The 18548-nt window shown below is 36.1% G+C and overlaps 1 protein-coding gene across 2 annotated transcripts in view; it reads right to left on the minus strand.

The window, feature by feature from the left end:
- LOC118633032 (UDP-glucuronosyltransferase 2A3-like) overlaps positions 1 to 18548 on the minus strand; it is a 61795-nt gene that overhangs the window by 13944 nt on the left and 29303 nt on the right. The window contains exon 1 of one of the 2 annotated variants that reach the window (XM_036266456.1): positions 1850 to 2573. The exons of the other annotated variant lie outside the window; for it this stretch is intronic. Within the exon in view, the coding sequence (XP_036122349.1) occupies positions 1850 to 2573 (724 nt within the window). Of the gene's footprint in view, positions 1 to 1849; positions 2574 to 18548 lie in introns of those variants that run through there. 2 annotated transcript variants of the gene reach the window in all.

Consider the following 18548-nt stretch of genomic DNA (forward strand, 5'->3'; position numbering starts at 1 on the left):
TTCCAGGAAAGTATATTTTTTTTTTGGTCCATTCTTTCAGATTTTCTATATAAAGTCATGTGTTTCTTAATGATGGAGATATGTCCTGAGAAATGTATTGTTAGGCTATTTTATCATTGTGCGAACACTGTAGAGTGCACTTACACAAGTCTAGATGGTGTAGCCTACTATATACTTAGGCTACACGGTATAGCTTATTGCTCCTAGGCTACAAATCTGTAAAGCATGTTACCGTAATGAATACTGTAGGCAGTTGTAACACAATGGTAAGTATTTGTATATCTAAATAAATCTAAACATAGAAAAAGAAATGAAATAATATGGTATAAAAGATAAAAAATGAGCCCAGCTGGTGTGGCTCAGTGGTTGAGCGTCGACCCATGCACTAAGAGGTCGCCGTTCGATTCCCAGTCAGGGCACATGCCCAGGATGTGGGCCCGATCCCCAGTGAGAGTTGTGCAGCAGATGACCAGTCAATACTCTCTCTCATCGATGTTTCTATTTCTCTCTCCCTCTAAAAATATCAATAAAAACAAAGAAAAATATTTTAAAAATGAAATAAACAATAAAAATGGTAAACCTGTATAGGGTTTTTACCTTAAAGGGAGCCTGCAGGACTGGAAACTGCTGTGGGTTAGTCAGTGAGTGAGTGGTGATTGAATGTGAAGGCCTGAGACATTACTGTATGGTTATGCTAAATGTATGAAAATATTTTTCTTCATTAATAACTTTTTTTTGTTAACACTCACCTGAGGATATTTATTCCATTGATTTTTTTTTTTTGAAAGAGTGGGAGGGAAGGGGGAGAGAGAGAGAGAAACATTGATGTGAGAGAGACACATCCATTGGTTGCCTCCCTCAAGTAGCCCGACCTGGCCGGAGAATGAACCCAAAATCCAGGTACGTGCCTTTGACCCAGAATTAAACCTGTGACCCAGTTTGCAAGCCAACACTCTAACCACTTAGCAGCACCAGCTAGGGCTTCAATAATAAATTTACCTTAGCTTACTTTAACCGTTTTACTTTATAAGCTTTTTAATGTTTTAATTTCTGATTCTTTTATAATAACAAAGCTTAAAACAAACACATTGTACGGCTGTACAAAAATATTTTCTTTCTTTATATCCTTATTCTGTAAGCTTTTTATATTTAAATTCTTAAAACTTTCTAAACTTTTTTTGTTAAAAACTAAGACAAACACATACAGTAGCTTAGGCCTATAAGAGAGGAAGATCAACATCACTGTATTCCATCTGCATATCTTGTCTGCCTGGAAAGCCTTCAGGGGCAATAACGTTTATGGAACATGATCTTAGAAACTTTATGTATATGATCTAAATGTGATTCACTCAACACATTTAGAGAAATAGGAAAATCATGTGAGAGAGAAACATCGATCGGCTGCCTCCTGCAGGCTCCCCACTGGGGATTGAGTTGGCAACCCAGGCATGTGCCCTGAACCCAGACGATGCTCAATCCACTGAGCCACACCGGCCAGGCCAGTGTATAATACTTACTTGTGATATCCTACATCTGACAAAAAAATACATCTTCCATTGGATTGACATTAATTACTATGTTTTATATTTTGTTTTTATAACAAACTATTAAGTAGCAAGGTATCTTGCAAAATGATTAGATGACTGTAAAGAAAAAGTACCCATAGCAAAATATTTCTCACTTCCTGTTCCCAGTTAATACTGATAACAGTTTATTGCTATAAATTATAGAGTTTTAAGTAGAAAAAAAAGTTTAAAAATATAATCCTCCTTTCATTTTCTTAGACTTTTCTTAAGCCTCCTAAGTTTCTTTTACTAACTACTTTAGAATGAAAAGCATAACCTCTTACCTAATGCTTCACTGTAAAACCGGTCCCAAAAATGACTGTCATATGGCTGGAGCCAAAAGTCAAAGAAAATGGAAAGCATCATGTTATTTACTCTTTCCAGGAAGGTCATTCTGTCTGGAAGACCCCCCATGACAGCAGGCACGTAGGAAGGCGGAGCTGGAAGTTTCCCACAGTATTTCTCCACAGTGCCACCCATAAAGAACCTCAGAGTGTGCACAAAAGGGACTTGCAGCAACTCAGCAATCAGCTCTCCACAGGGTACCACAGGATCTATAACCATTACATGGTAGTTGGTGTCCCGGAGTTTCTTCATAATTGACTGGTTATAGACTACACTCTCACACATAATTTTAAAATATCCAGTTAGTTGGAAAATATATTCTTGCATTTTTCTTGCTGCCTGCCAGCGTGACAATGTTGGCATGACGTTAGCAGCTAAGTCTAAAAAGTCATTTAGTATGTTTGCAGCAGCCTCTCCGTCTTGGGGCATAGGGATCACCTCGAAGTTCAGTGTGGAAGGCTTACTGTAGTCAATGATGAAAGAGTTTGGAGAAACCAACACAGTCACCTCATGTCCCCTTTCTGTGAGTTTCTCCAGAATAATCTTTATATTGAGCCAGTGGCTCATGTCACAGGGCCACACCAGGACCTTCCCACAGAATCCAGAGCCAGCATTACAGAGCTGCAGCAGCAGAATCACGGAGATCCACTTCCCAGTCACCATGACTAAGTTCTTTCACACACCGCTCTGCTGAGCTTGAAGTTTGCTGGGCACAGGGGAGAAGTGGCAATTTAGACATAAAGTTAAAAATTAATTTCTGTGGTTAATGACAAATGCAGAGCAGTTCGTCAGTGGTGTTGACTGGTTTACTGGATGATACTTGTTCAGGAGCGGATATGAAATATTTAAATATTTTGTAGGAAATGTTTGCAGCATTCTAGGAGTTTTAAATATGTTAAAATAGAAAAATATTTTTAATTGATAATTTAAAAAATTATACAATAACTTATTTCAGTAAATAATATGGTATATCTTATGGAACAAGAAAATTGATAATTTGGGGAGACATAAAGTGTGGGTTTTGTCATAAAGTTGGTTATATGCTAGTATTGCTAGTATGTGGATAAGAAACATATAGTAACAAGAAGAATGTACTAAATATTATACAAAGGTATAGTGTTTCAGAGCACCAGAAGATGCTCTCATTCCAATGTGAAGAAAATCAGACAAAGTTTCAGGTTGGAGAAGGCATTTTAGGAGCCCAGATGTAAGGGTTCTGAAGGAGGATTCTGGAGGTAAATGGAAAAAAAGAAGAAAAAGAATGACTATATAGAAATCATGGCCACTTAAGCAAAGAGTTATCAGTTCAGTATGTATAGAGTGGAGGTTAACACAGAGCAGTGCAGAAAAAACATTAGTTAAAATAGGGCATTGTGGAGAAATTGTATGCTATACTGGAGCTGTTTTAATCTCCATAAAAAGACATCTACTCAAATTTTCAGGTTCAGAATATGATGATATATACCCTTTAATAAAACAATTCTGGCTCGGCCAGTGTGGCTCAGTGGTTGAGTGTCAACCCATGCACTAAGAGGTCGCTGGCTCGATTCCCGGTCAGGGCACATGCCCAGGTTGTGGGCCAAATCCCCAGTGGGGGGCATGCAGGAGGCAGCCAGTTGATGTTCTCTCTCATGTTTCTCTTTCTCTCTTCCTCTCCCTTTTTCTCTCTCTAAAATCAATAAAGAAAAAAACAAACAGTTATGGTATCTAAATAGGAGTTTAATTGTAGAGAAAACAATGTTTGAGGTGTGAAAAAATTTATATAAATAGAGCCACTTCTAAATGGAGTTGGAGCTGCTCTCCTAGAAAAAAGGTTTGCACACCTTACTCTTTAATTCCATGGAATGCTTGAACTGAACAGAACAACCTTATGACTGGGCCAAACAAGCATGGTCTTATAAACTACTGTTTACAAAGCTAACAAAAAAGCAGACTTCCTGACAACAAAAAAACCCTGATGATTTTAAACACTATTTTGGGGGTGGTGAGGGATGGGGCAAAGTTCTGTAATTATTTATTTTTTATTTATTTATTTATTTATTTATTTATTTATTTATTTATGGTTAATACTCACTAGAGGATATTTTTTACATTGATTTTTAGAGGAACTGGAAGGGAGGGAGTAAGCCAGAGAGAGAGAGAAAAACATCGATGTGAGAGAGACACATTGATTGGTTGCCTCCTGCATGCTTCTTGACCAGGGCTGGAAATCAAAGTTGCAACTGAGGTACCTGCCCTTGATGGGGAATTGAACGTGTGACCCTTCAATACATGGGCGGGGGCTCTAACCACTGAGCACCAGCCAGGGCAGTTTCTTTTTATTTTTTAAATTGAATTTATTGAGGTGATACTGGTTAACAAAATTATACAGGTTTCAGGTGCACAATTCTATAACACATCATCTATATATTGTACTATGTGTTCACCACCCCAAGTCAAGTCTTTTTCCATCCTTATTTATCCCCCTTTTACCCATTTCTGCCTCCCTCCACCTACCTTTCCCTCTGGTAATCACCACACTGTTGTCTGTGTCTATGAGTTATTGTTGTTTTGTTTTTACTTAATCCCTTTACTTTTTTTACCCAGCTCTCCAACACTGACAGCTGTTATCATGTGCTCTGTATCTTTGAGTCTTTTTCTATGTTGTTTGTTAGTTTATTTTGTTTATTATATTCCACATATAAGTGAAACCATATGGTGCATGTCTTTCTCTGACTGGCTTATTTTACTGAGCATAATATTCTCCAGGTCCATCCATGCTGTCACAAAAGATAGGATTCCCTTCTTTTCTACAGCTGAGTAATATTCCATTGAGTAAATGTATCTCAGCTTTTTATCCACTCATCTACTGATGGACACTTGGGCTGCTGCCAAATCTTGGCTATTGTAAATAATGCTGCAATGAACACAAGGGTGCATATATTCTTTTGAATTAGTGTCTTGGTTTCTTTGTTTAAATTCCTAGAAGTGGAATTGCTGGGTCATAAGGCAGTTCCAATTTTAATTTTTTGAGGAAACCATATACTGCTCTCCACAGTGGCTGCATCAATCTGCATTCCCACCATCTGTGCACGAGGGTTCCCTCTTCTTTACATCCTTGCCAGCACTTGCTGTTTGTTGATTTATTGATGATAGCTATTCTGACAGGTGTGAGATAATGTTTTATTGTGGTTTAGATTTGCATTTCTTTGATGATTAGTGATGTTAAGCATATTTTCAGTGTCTACTGACCATCTGTATGTTATCTTTGGAGAAGTGTCTCTTCAGGTCCTTTGCCCATTTTTAAATCAGACTGTTTTTTTGGTGTTGAGTTTTATAAGTTATTTATAAATTTTGTATATTAACCTCTTATCAGATGTATCAGTGGGGAATATGTTCTCCCATTCAGTGGGTTGTCTTTTCATTTTGTTGATGGTTTCATTTGCTGTGCAAAAACCTTTTAGTTTGTTGTAGTCCCATTTGTTTCTTTTTCCTTCTGTTTTCCTAACCCTAGCAGATATATCAGAAAAAATATTGCTTTGCACATATCTAATATTCCCAACACCATTTATTGAATAAACTATTTTTACCCCATTTTTTGTTCTTGCCTCCTTTGTCATATATTAATTGACCATAAAGGTGTGGATTTATTTCTGGGCTCTCTATTCTGTTCTATCTATATGTCTCTTTTTATCTCAGTACCATACATTTTTTATTAGTAGTACAGTTTGATATCAGGTAGTGTGATTTCTCAAACTTTTTTTTCTTTCTCAAGATTGCTGTGGATATTTGAGGTCTTCTGTGATTCCATATACATTTTTGGAAAATGTATACTAGTTCCATGAAATACACCATTGATATCTTGATAGGAATTGAGTTGAATCTATAGATTGCTTTGGGTGGTATGGACATTTTAATAATGTTAATTCTTCCTATGAACACAGTATATGCTTCCATATATTTGTATCTTCTTCAATTTTCTTTCTTCAGTGTCTTATAATTTTCTGAGTACAGGTCCTTTTCATCCTTGTTTAAATTTAATCCGAAGTATTTTATTTTTTTTATGCAGTTGTAAATGGGATTGTTTTCATTTGTTTTCCTTTCTGATAGTTCATTATTGGTGTATAAATATGCAGCTGATTTCTGGACATTTATTTTTTATCCTGCTACTTCCGAATTCACTTATCAATTAGGTTTTTGTGGAACACTTAGGGTTCTCTATATGGTATCATGTCATCAGTAAATAATGACAGTTTTACTTCTTCCTTTCCAATTTGGATGCCTTTTATTTCTTCTTTTTCTATGCTTGATGTGGTGAGGACATCCAGTACTACGTTGAATAAGAGTGGTGAAAGCGAGAAAACTACAGGACATTGAAAAAAAATAGAGGAAGATATAAGAAAAGTGAAAGCACGTACCTTCATGGATTGGAAGAATTAACATCATTAAAATGTCCATACTACCCAAAGAAATCTATGTATTCAATGCAATCCCCGTCAAATGACCAATGACATATTTCAAAGAACTTCAACAAATACTTCAAAAGTTCATATGGATCAAAAAAATACCCCAAATAGCCACAGCAATCTTGAAAAAAAAAGAACAAAGTAGGAGGGATCACAGTACCGGATATCAGATTATACTACAAAGCCACTATAATTAAAGCAGCCTGGTACTGGCACTACAACAGGCATATATATCAGTGAAACAGATCAGAGAACCTGGAAATTGACCCAAGACATTATGCTCAATTAATATTTGACAAAGGTGGCAAGAGTCTTTGGAGTAGACACAGCCTCTTTAATAAATGGTGTTGGGAAATTGGACAGCTACATACAAAAAAATGAAACTAGACCATCAACTTACACCATACTCAAGAAGAAACTCAAAATGGATAAAAGACATATATGTAACTCATGAATCCATAAAAATCCTAGAAGAAAATGTAGGCAACAAAATTTCAGACATCATACGCAGCAGAATTTTCAGTGATACAATGCGTAAGGCAAGAGAAACAAAGGAAAAAATGAACACATGGGATTACATCAAACTAAAAAGCTTGTGCACAGTCAGAGAAACAACCATCAAAATGGAAAGAGAACCCATTATATAGGAGAGCATAATTGCCAACGATACATCAAATAAGTGGTTAATTTTCAAAATATAAAGAGTGCTCATACAACTCAACAAAAGGAAGACAAAGAACCCAATTAAAAAATGGGCAGAGGACCTAAATAGACACCTCTCCAAAAAGGACATACAAATGACCAAGGGACATATGAAGAAATGCTCAACATCACTAATCATCAGAGAGATGCAAATTAAAACAACTATGAATTATCACCTCACACCTGCCAGAATGGTTGCCATCAACAAATCATCAAACAACAAGTGCTGGCGAGGGTGTGGAGAAAAGGGAACTCTAGTACATTGTTGGTGGGCATGCAGACTGGTACAGCCACTATGGAAAACAATAGAGTGTTTCCTTAAAAAATTAGAAATTGATCTGCCATTTGATCCATTGATCCCACTTCTAGGAATATATCTTAAGAAGCCTGAAACACCAAAAGAAAGAATATATGTACCCCTATGTTCATAGCAGCACTATTTACAATTTCTAAGATCTGGAAACAGCTCAAGTGTCCATCAATAGATGAGTGGATAAAAAAGCTGTGGTACATATATACAATGGAATACTATGCAGCTGTAAGAAAGAAAGATTTCTTACCCTTTGAGACAACATGGAGGGACCTCGAGAGTATGCTAAGCGAAAAAAGCCTATCAGAGAAAGATAAATATCACAGGATCTCACTTATTTGTGGAATATAATGAACAAGGTGGGCTGATGAATGAAATATACCCAGAGACATAGAGAGAAGTATGGTTCAGACTGACAAACTTCAGAGTACAAGAGGTGGGGAATGGATGAGATGAACCAAAGATCTTATATGCATGTATGCATAACCAGTGGACATAGACAACAATGCTAGGGTTTGAGAAGGGCAGGATGGGGAGGAGGGTGTCTGAGGGGGAAAAGGAGAAACATCTGTAACAAAAATAAATTAGTGAAAATATTGGAGGGAAAAAAAAGAAAAATCACTTACCCTTTGAGATGACATGGAGGGGCCTCCAGAGTGTTATGCTAAGCGAAATAAGCCAATCAGAGAAAAACAAATACCACATGATCTCTTTTATTTGTGGAATATAATGAACAACATAAGCTGATGAACAAAATAGAGCCAGAGACATAGAAAGGAGTACGGTTCAAATTGACAAATCTCAGAGGAGGGGGGTAAGGGGGATGGATGAGACAAACCAAAGAACTTATAGGCATGTATGCATAACCAGTGGACATAGACAACAGTGCTGGGGGGTGCGGGGCCGGGATGGGGAGGAGGGTGTCTAAGGGGGAAAATGGAGAAACATCTGTAACAAAAATAAGTTAATAAAAATTGAAAGAAAAAAAAAAAAAAAAAGAGTGTTGAAAGCGGACATACCTGTCTTGTTCCTGTTCTTAAGGGAAACACTTTTAGTTTTTGCTCATTGAATAAGATGTTGGCTGTGGGTTTGTCATGTAAGGACTTTATTATGCTGAGGTATTTCCCCTCTATCCCACTTTGCTGGGAGTATTTATTAATGGATTCTGAATTTTATCAAATGTTTTTTTTCTGCATGTATTGACATAATCATGTGATTTTTATATTTTATTTTGTTTATGTGGTGTATCACATTTAGTGATTTGTGGATATTGTACCAACTTTGCATCTCTGGAATAAATCCTACTTGATCATGATGTATGATCATTTGATTGTATTGCTGGATCTGGTTTGCTAATATTTTGTTAAGGATATTAGCATTTATGTTCATCAGGGATATTGGCCTATGATATTCTTTCTTGTAGTGTCTTTATTTGGTTTTGGAATTAGGATACTGCTGGCCTTATAAAATCAGCTTCAAGGTCTTCCTTCCTCTTGAATGTTTTGGAATAGTTTGAGAAGGATAGGTGTTAGTTCTTCTTTTAATGTTTGGTAAAATTCACCTGTGAATCCATTCAGTCCAGGGCTATTGTTTATTGGGAATTTTTTTTTTATTAGTGCTTCAATTTCATTAGTTGTTATTGGTTTATTCATGTTTTCTCATTCTTTCTGATTCAATTTTGGAAGATTATATGTTTCTTAGATACATAGATAGGAATGTATCTATTTCATCTAAAATGTCCAATTTGTTAGCATATAATTGTAATATTTTCTTACAGTCCTTTGTATTTGCTATCAGTTGTTATTTCTCCTCTTTCATTTCTGGTTTTATTTATTTGGGTCTTCTCTCTCTCTTTCTTGATGAGTCTGGCCAAAGGTTCATCAATCTTGTTTATCTCTTAAAAGAACCAGCTCTTGGTTTTATTGCTCTTTTTGTATTGTTATTTAGACTCTATTTTGTTTATTTCTGCTCTGATCTTTATTATTTCTTTCCCTCTATTCACTTTGGGCTTTGTTTGTTGTTTTTTTCAATTCCTTTTAAGTGTAAAGTTAGATTGTTCATTTGAGACTTTTCTGTTTTTTTGCGATAGGCCTGTAATGCAATGAACTTCCTTCTTAGGACTGCTTTCACTGTGTCTCATAGATCTGGTATTGTTGTGTTTTCATTTTAATTTGTCTCAAGGTTTTGGTTTCTTCCTTGATCTCATTGTTAACCCATTAATTGTTTAGTAATATACTATTTAGCCTCCATATTTGTGTGTTTTTCATTAATGAAAAGTAAGAGCTGAGCAGCAGCTAGAAAACCAAGGAAGTGCTGAGATTATAGTTTGAACAATCAGAGTATGATAATGACTAGCAAAATCATAAAACACTAAAGAAGGAGGAGCTGTGAAAAGATCTTTTGACCTGCAGTGTGTGAGTTAATAATTGCACAGGTCTGTGGAGATACCAATTTGGCCTGTGAACACTTCAATCTCAAAGGGGATGGGGTGGATAATTCTAGAAATATAGATTTTTTTGTCCAATCACTCATCAAGTCAATCCAATTCCTCTCCAAATACTTTAATATTTCATATCTTCAAGAAACAACTATAGCATTTAGTATGTGCCAGATTCTATATAATGCATAGGGAATAAAGAGACAAGTAAGATACTATTGTACTTCAAAATGAGTTTACAGGTTATTGCAGAAAATAAATTAGTTAAGACAATGCTTAGTATACATCTATAAGGGAGATAGGTCTTAGATGGTAAAGATTAACTGGGGAGAGGCAAAGCTTATGAAAGAAGTTACTTGGTGGAGGAAATGAAGAAATAATACTTTAAGTTTTTAAGAATGATATTTAGCAGGTTGAAAAGGATCATTTGGAAGTAAAAGAGAATATTAATATATCTATGTTCTAAATGTGACATACTTTATCCAGGGTTATATTCAATTATAAAATTATATTCATATCATTAATTTGAAAGAGACATTATTGGAATTTTAAATTCTTTGAAAGTGTTTCTGTTATACTGAAAAACAAAAATCCAGAGTAGATTTGTTTAGAACATACAAAGATAAATCTGGGGTCAAGGATTAGAGAGATGTACTCTGTTGCATAATTAGGCTTTGCATAAGTTCTGGTGATAACTGGTAGAAAGCAGAGGCCAAACAAGAGTCAAAAACAAGAAGATAGGACAGCGCCATAAATCCATTAGAAGAAAATTGAGGTAATGTTATAATCTAGAGGATGAAAGTTCTTTTATACAAGATAAATAACCCAGAAGTGATAAGAACCAAAAAGACTGATAAACTTATCTACTCACTATATACCAAGGTTCATGATACATTATAAACAACACAACGCTAACGAACGAACAGTGATTATATAATACAGCTCAAGAGATGTTGACCTCAAAATAAATGTATTATTAGATAAATATTTCTAAGTTATTTTATTATATGAGAAAACTAGGATAGAACTCAGGTTTTGCAGAGAATTCTTTTGCATAAATTTAGAACTATAGGCGTGTTTTTATGTCAAATCTCAATATTTAAAATTCTGGATGAAATAGAAAATTGCCTTTTCTTTTTTTTTTGATTTTCCGAGAAAGAAAAAAACAAAACAAAACAGTAGATTCCTTAAACAAAGTAAAAACAGGAATTCTGATGTACAAGCTTTCACCAAAACTTGCCTTGTTTCTTTGAATAACACCCAGTGTGTGTCAGGAGTGGGAGAGTAGGAACCTGTGAAAGCTTGCCAGTCCTTCCAGCCCACGTCTGCATTCATGTGATGCTAGATTCCTAAGATCTATCCTCACCTGTACAAATAAATTTCTTTAAAGAAAAGTTTACAGCAAGGAAAATGGCTGGTTTTTACTTGACGTTCTTTTCTTAGAATTCTTAACACAGACAGCCATCATATGGATTTTCAATTCAAATTCAAACTAGCAAAGCCTCTTTGAAGAAACTCTGACCTTGGCTTCAAAGGCTTCTCCCAGAAAAATTCCAAGGTGAATTAGCAGCTCCCTTTTACAAGGAAACACAGCTTCATGACTGAGAACCAGCATAGCAACCGGAACCAGAAGTATTGACACAATCATTTGAAATATTGTTATTTGATGTAAAGTATAAAATTATTTTATAAAATATGTTTAAGTATATGAAAACAAAGCCTGAAAATGTGAACAAGAAACAAGGGATTTTGCCCTGGCCAGTTTGGCTCAGCGGTTAGAGCGTCCACCTGCGGTCTGGAGAGACCCGGGTTCGGTTCCCGCTAAGGGCATGTACTTCGGTTGCAGTTTGTCCCCGGCCCTGGTTGGTTGTGCGGGTGGCAGCCACTCGATGTGTCCCTTTCACATCGATGTTTCCTTCTCTCTCTCTTCCTCTCTCTCCCTCCCACACTGTCTGTACAAAAAATGGAAAAATGTCCTCGGATGAGGATGAAAAAAAAAAAAAAGAAACAAGAGATTAAAGAGAATAACTGAAAATTTGCTAATGATCCAAAGAGAATTTCTGGAATTGAAAAATTCAAGAAATGAAATTTAAAGCTCATTGCAAAGATTATAGATTAGACACAACTGTAGACATAAACAACAACTCTGTAGAGAAATCCGAAGATGTTGTTTAGAATTAAGTTATGAATAAAAAAAAATCACATGAAAGGAAATATGATAGAACTGTTAGGAGACATGGAGAATAGACTAAGATGCCTGAGTCTAGTGCTCGCTTTGTGTCTCCACTCTCAACTCTTTTCACTCTTTAAAGTTTGCCCCTTGTTCACACCACCAGACTGCATAACTAAGCCCTATATTTATGTTCTTTTAACCCAATCTTCCAATTACTTTTAATTTTTTTCATAAAGAATCATTTAGATACAAAAAGTTACAAAAGAAATACAGAGATTTTGGTATACTTGCTGTCATTATTACTATGGTGTTTGCCTAATGGTGATTTTCTATTTCTATTATTTCTTCTGTAGTTGTTCATTAAGATTTTACCGTAAAGGATTACAAACATACATACTAATATATGATTAGTATGATTTACACAGTCTCACTGTATCTCCCTTTAACTGGCTTAATTAGTTACAAAGGTAAAATAGGGAGATTCCTGGCAGATACCATCTTAACTAAGTGAGTAATATTATTGTCACTAGTAATACCTATCTATATTATGTATATCCTGATAAGTTGCACCGTGAAAGACACAAGATCATTTTTGTAGTGTTCTTATTAAAAATTAATAATCTCACTTTAAACATGAGAAAATATTAGAAAAACCCAAATTAATGAATATTTTAAAAGTAACGAACCAGTATTCATAAATAAAAGACAAAGAAATACTGGGAACTGTCACAAATTTAAAGAGTAAGGAGACTGGACAAATTAATGGAAGGGGTGAACCTGAACTGTATATTGGGGGAAGAAAAGGACATTAGCAGGTTTTAATATGGATTTCTAGTTTTGATCATTTTATTAAGGCAATGTAAAATGTTAATATTTAAAAATTTGGTTAATGTAAAATTTTTCATTTTTCTTCTACACTTAATAACTGAAGTTTAAGGAATTGCTTGCTTATCAATTATTTATTTATATCAGTATAACTCATATAAATTGATTTTATTTTATACATTCTGTTAAATTATTATCATTATTTATTTTTTTTGCTGAAACTATCCCAGATTTTAGAAACTTTTTTATATATTGGTTCCTATGTTTTTTCAATATGGCTCCATAATTTTAAAGCACTTTTTACTTTCCAATTTTTAGAGAGAGGAAGGGAGAGGGAGAGAGAAACAGAAACATCCATGAGAGAGAACATCGATTGACCATCTCCTGCATGCCCCCCACTGGGGATCTGGCCCACAACCTGGGCATGTGTCCTGACCGGGAATCAAACCAATGACCTCATGGTTCATGGGTAGACACTCAATCACTGAACCACACGGGCCGGGCCTAGAATGTAATTTTTTAAATAGTACTTTGAAAGATGTTGGGAAGCCCTGGCCGGTTTGGCTCAGCGGTTGGAACGTTGGCCTGCGGTACAGAGAGACCCGGGTTCGGTTCCCGCTAAGGGCACGTACCTCGGTTGCAGTTTGTCCCCGGCCCTGGTTGGTCGTGCGGGTGGCAGCCACTCGATGTGTCCCTTCACATCGATGTTTCTCTCTCTCTCTCTTCCTCTCTCCCTCCCGCTCTATCTGACCAAAAAATGGAAAAATGTCCTCGGGTGAGGATAAAAAAAAAAAAAAAAAGATGTTGGGAAGATAGAGATATTCTATCCATTTGACTTTTCAGAAATATTTTAAAAAGCAACAGTTTTCCTGAAGAGTGAAAAATAGTGTATATTGAAAATGCATATGTTGATCATATACATAGTAGAGAATGGGACATGCTGTACTTATAAAAATGAACTACAGAGGAGAGCATTTATTTATTCCCCAAGATTTCTCTTGGGGAATAGATTTCTCCAAGAAAGAGCTTCTTCATTGCTAATTTTTATATGCTTATATTTATTCTATCAAGAAATATATTAGTCTAGTATTTATAGGCCCAGATATTAGTATGCAAAATGTGTTGGAAAGAACAACATTTTTCTGTGTAATAAAACTGGTGACCATGAGCATGGGCATATAAATGAATCAAGGCTGATATCATAAATGGATCTGCCAGAGGTTATCAGGATCTGGCTACCACAGGCTCTTGAGAGTTTATTGTTAATATTTAGAAGTTTTTCCAAGCTGTATGTTATATCACCAGCAGCTTGAAATTAGTCCGGGTGGGATAATTTATAACACAAATAGAGGTAAATGCTACCAAAGTGTTATTTTATTATTTATTTGTAATTATTTATTTATTTATTTCCACAGAAAGCCTGTTGTTTAACATTTATAGCATGTTACTGGATATTAAAGTGCAGAAAAGAAAATACGTATATAGAGGTGAAAGCAAGGTAGAGTTCTAGGACTTAACAAATAGAGTAACTCAAAGCCAGAAGTTTTTATTTTATTTTTTGATTATCAAATGGAAAAATACCCAAAGGCTTAGTGTCTAAAACAATAACTTTCTATTTAGCTCATGGTTCTGCTCACAATTCTGATGCAGACCAAGCAGAGCTGTTCTGGGCTGCTCTAGTTTATGGTCATGTAAATGTGGATCAGCAGAGGGCTAGCTGATCTTAGAGGCCATCATCTGTATGTGCTGCAGTAGTCTGGCTAATACCTTTGTGGGTGAATATATTGGGGCTATGTTTCCTTCACCATTTAGCATGCCAGATAAATCACAAAATAAAACATTCACAATGCAGTGAGAGTAAGCTTCAATTTTTAATAGACTGCTTGTTTTACATTCACTAAAGTCACATTTGCCAAAGCAAGATAAATAACCAAGACCAGAGTCAATATGGGACATGACTGCCTATGTGAATGAATAAAAGAAAAGCAAAAATATTCATAATAAAAGAACAAAAAATGTAAAGAGAGTAGATATGAAGACACATTAAAAGAGAGTTCTCAAAACTCTAAATAATATACTTTACAACTCAAAGATAGATACCAATATATGTTCTATCTGTCTATTCTATCTAATATTAACTATAATCTACACAAGTAAAGAGATAGCTTCTAAATTTTTAGGAAATATGGAAATTGCCATAGACTGCCTTGCATTAATTTCCCAGCCCAAGATATTTTATAAAAATATACCAAAAAGGCCCAGCCAGTATGGCTCAATGGTTGAGTGTCAACTTTTGCACTGAGAGGTCACTTGTTCAATTTCTGGTCAGGGCTCATGCCCAAATTGTGGCCTCAACCCCAGATTGGGGATGTGCAGAAAGCAGCCAATCAAAGTTTCTCTTTCATTCATGTTTCTACCTATCTCTCCCTCTTCCTTCTTCTCTCTCTATAAATAAATAAAAACATAAAAATGTTTTCTAAAAAAAAGTACCAAAAAGCCCTCAGCGAACATCATACTTAGTGGTGAAAGACAGAAAGCTTTTCCTAAGATCAGAAACAACACAATCGTGCCCACTCCCACTACTCATACTCAGCATAGTACTAACAGTTTTAGCCTGGGCAGTCAGGCAAGAAGAGTAAATAAAAGATTATCTGAATCAAAAAGGAAGAAGCAAAATTGTCTTTGTTTGCAAATGACAGGATCTTATATATAGAAAATCCAAAAAAGTCATCAAAAAACTGTTACTACCAATAATGAATGCAAAAAGTGGCAGGATATAAAAATCAGTTGCACTTCTTTCTTTTTATTTTTTTCTTTATTGATTTTTATAGAGAGAGGAAGGGATAGGGAGAAAGAAATAGAAATATTCAATGAGAGAACATTGATTGGCTGCCTCCTGCATGCCCCCCACCGGGGATCAGGCCCACAACCTGGGCAAGTGCCCTGACTGGGAATCAAATTCACAATGTCTTGGTGCATGGGTTGACGCTCAACCACTGAGCCACACCAGCTGGGCCAGTTGCATTTCTATAAACTAAAAATAAAACAGCTGAAAAATAAATGATACAATATTTTTTTCTCCCATTTACAATAGCACCAAAAACAATAAAATACTTAGAAATAAATTTTTTATTGATTTTTTTTTTTTTTTTTGGTGGTACTTGCCCCTAGCAGGAACTGAACCTGGGACTCTCTGGTCCACAGGCCAATGCTCAACCGCCAAGCCAAACTGGTCAGGGCATAAATTTTAACGAAGGTTGTGAAAGACCTGGAAAAATTTAAAACATTGATGAAAGGATCAGAGAGAGATGTGTTTACCGAAGAAGAGCCAGAGAGAAGTGAGTTTAGAATTCTGTTGGCCATTTCTGGCTTTGGAAATATAAAGAGAACAGAAGCTAAGAAATGTGGTCAGATTGAGAAGCTGGAAACAGAATGGAATATTGATTCCAGGGGAAGAGTGATGTCAGAGGAATGTAGGCCTGAGAGATCCCCTTGTCTCTCCTCCTGAAATTTCAACAATTTGAATAGCTGTAACTCAACAAAGGATTTCCTCTCAACATACAGGCACATCTGAGAGACCCGTGCATTGAAGCATCTGATGATGGGCACGTGGGAACAAACAAGGGAGGAAAGAAGGAAGGAAAGCTCAGACTAGTCACCAATGCAGCCCTGCAGCTAGGATTTCACAGCAGAGCTCAGCCCAGAGAGAGAGGAAGCTGGCTGTGACTGTGCTTCCTTCAGCCAGGAGGAGCACAGAGACTCAGTGGGCACTCCTGAAGGAGTGAGCAGTGTGAGCTGTGGCTGAGACAAGAGACCTGGGCAAGGACAGAGCACAGGGGTTCTGCTGTAGCTGTCAGGTAGTTGGCATTTCAGAAAAAAAACCACAGAGCCCTGCTGCCCCACAGACTCCCAAAACTCAACTCCTGTGGCTTTTTGTGTTGGGTTGCAGAGCACATTATCTGCAAACCTGAGAACTGTTACAACAGAATCACTATTTCCCCTTAGCAAAGGGTATACTCTTTGATTGATCCCTGGTTGTGGCACATTGTGAGGGGACCCTGTCAAGGTACAAGGTTGCTATTATTGAGAGGGCAAAACAAAGAAGGCAGCTGGGTTCCCCTAGATAACTGCACCCTCAAGCATTATGGCTACATTGACAGCAGCTGTTAGCGTTAGCTTTGAGTCAAAAAACTTGTGATTCAGCTTCACTTACTAGAAAATAATAGAAAGACCTCTTTGTAGTAGTGCCACTCATACATAGATGCCTAGATAGAGAAGGAACCCATCAAATACAATGAATAATCAAGGTAGCGAGGAAAGTAAATTTGAACGTATGGAGATATGTGATATAAATGACAGAGAATTCAAGATTTCAGTTTTGAAAATATTTAATAAGATGTGAGAAAATATAGACAGACAATTTAATGCACCCAGGAAACAAATTAATAAACAAAATGTGTACCTAACCAAAGAGATTAAAACTTTAAAAAAGAACAAAAACAGAAATTTTGGAGATAAAGAATTCAATTAAAGAGATCAGGAATGAACTAGTGAGCATAGGAAAGGGAAATGATCAGATGGAGGAAAGAATCAGTCATATTGAATATAGAAATCTAGAAATAGCCTGGTTAGTGTGGCTCAGTGGACTGAGCGTCATCCCATGGACTGAGAGGTGCTGGTTCGATTCCCAGTCAGGGCACATGCCCAGGTTGCAAGCTCAATTCCCAGTAAGGGGTGTGCAGGAGGCAGACAATTGATGTTTCTCTCTCACATTGATGTTTCTATCTCTCTTTCCCTTCCTTTCTCTCTAAAAAAATTTTTTAAAAAAACAAACCATATTTCTAAAAAAGAAATCTAGAAGTGACACAGAAGAAAGAAGAGAGACTTGAACATTTAAAAATGAAAGAGCTCTACAAGAACTATCTGACTCCATCAGAAAAAGCAATATAAGAAAAATAGGCATACCCGAGAAGAAGAGAGGGATAAAGAGGGCCTATTCAAACAAATAGTTCATGAGAAATTCCCAAACCTATGGAAAGTACTAGATCCTCAATCCAAGAAGCAAACAGAACACTGAATTACCTCAATCCAAAGAGGCCCTTTCCAAGGCACATTGTATTAAAACTGTCAGAAATTAGTGACTATGAAAGAATTCTCAAGCCAGCCAGGAAAAAGAAGGAAGTGACTTATAAAGGAAAGCCCATTAGTTTTTATTGGATATCTTAGCAGAAAGTTTACAAGCCAAAAGAAAGTGGAACCAAATATTCATACTACTGAAAGAAAGAAATTACCAGCTGAGAATAGTATATCCAGCAAAGTTATCCTTGAATATAAAGGAGAAATAAAGACTTTTATAGCTATACTGAAGCTGTGGGTATTTATCACCAGAAGACCTCCATTGCAGGAAATATTCAAGGGGCTTATTCTACCTGAAACAAGGAAGAGAAGATCACAACACTTTAAGTAGGATCAACAACAGAATTACAGCATAAATAGGGATAATTTTTGACAATAAAAACATAAAAGGGGAGGGAGGTAAAGGTCTAAATTTGCAAAAGAATATGGAGATCAGATGCAATCAAAAGAAAAAAATTAACTACTGCATATATGAAACTTTCTTTTTCATAAACCGCGCACATGTGCACACACACACACACACACACACACACACACTGAGACACATAGTTTCAAAAAAAAGGAAAGAAGTATTGAATACAACCAGGCAAAAATAACAGGCTGGAACATT

This window comes from Molossus molossus, unplaced genomic scaffold (assembly GCF_014108415.1).
Source record: "Molossus molossus isolate mMolMol1 unplaced genomic scaffold, mMolMol1.p scaffold_m16_p_1, whole genome shotgun sequence".
NCBI classification, from domain to species: Eukaryota; Metazoa; Chordata; class Mammalia; order Chiroptera; family Molossidae; genus Molossus; species Molossus molossus.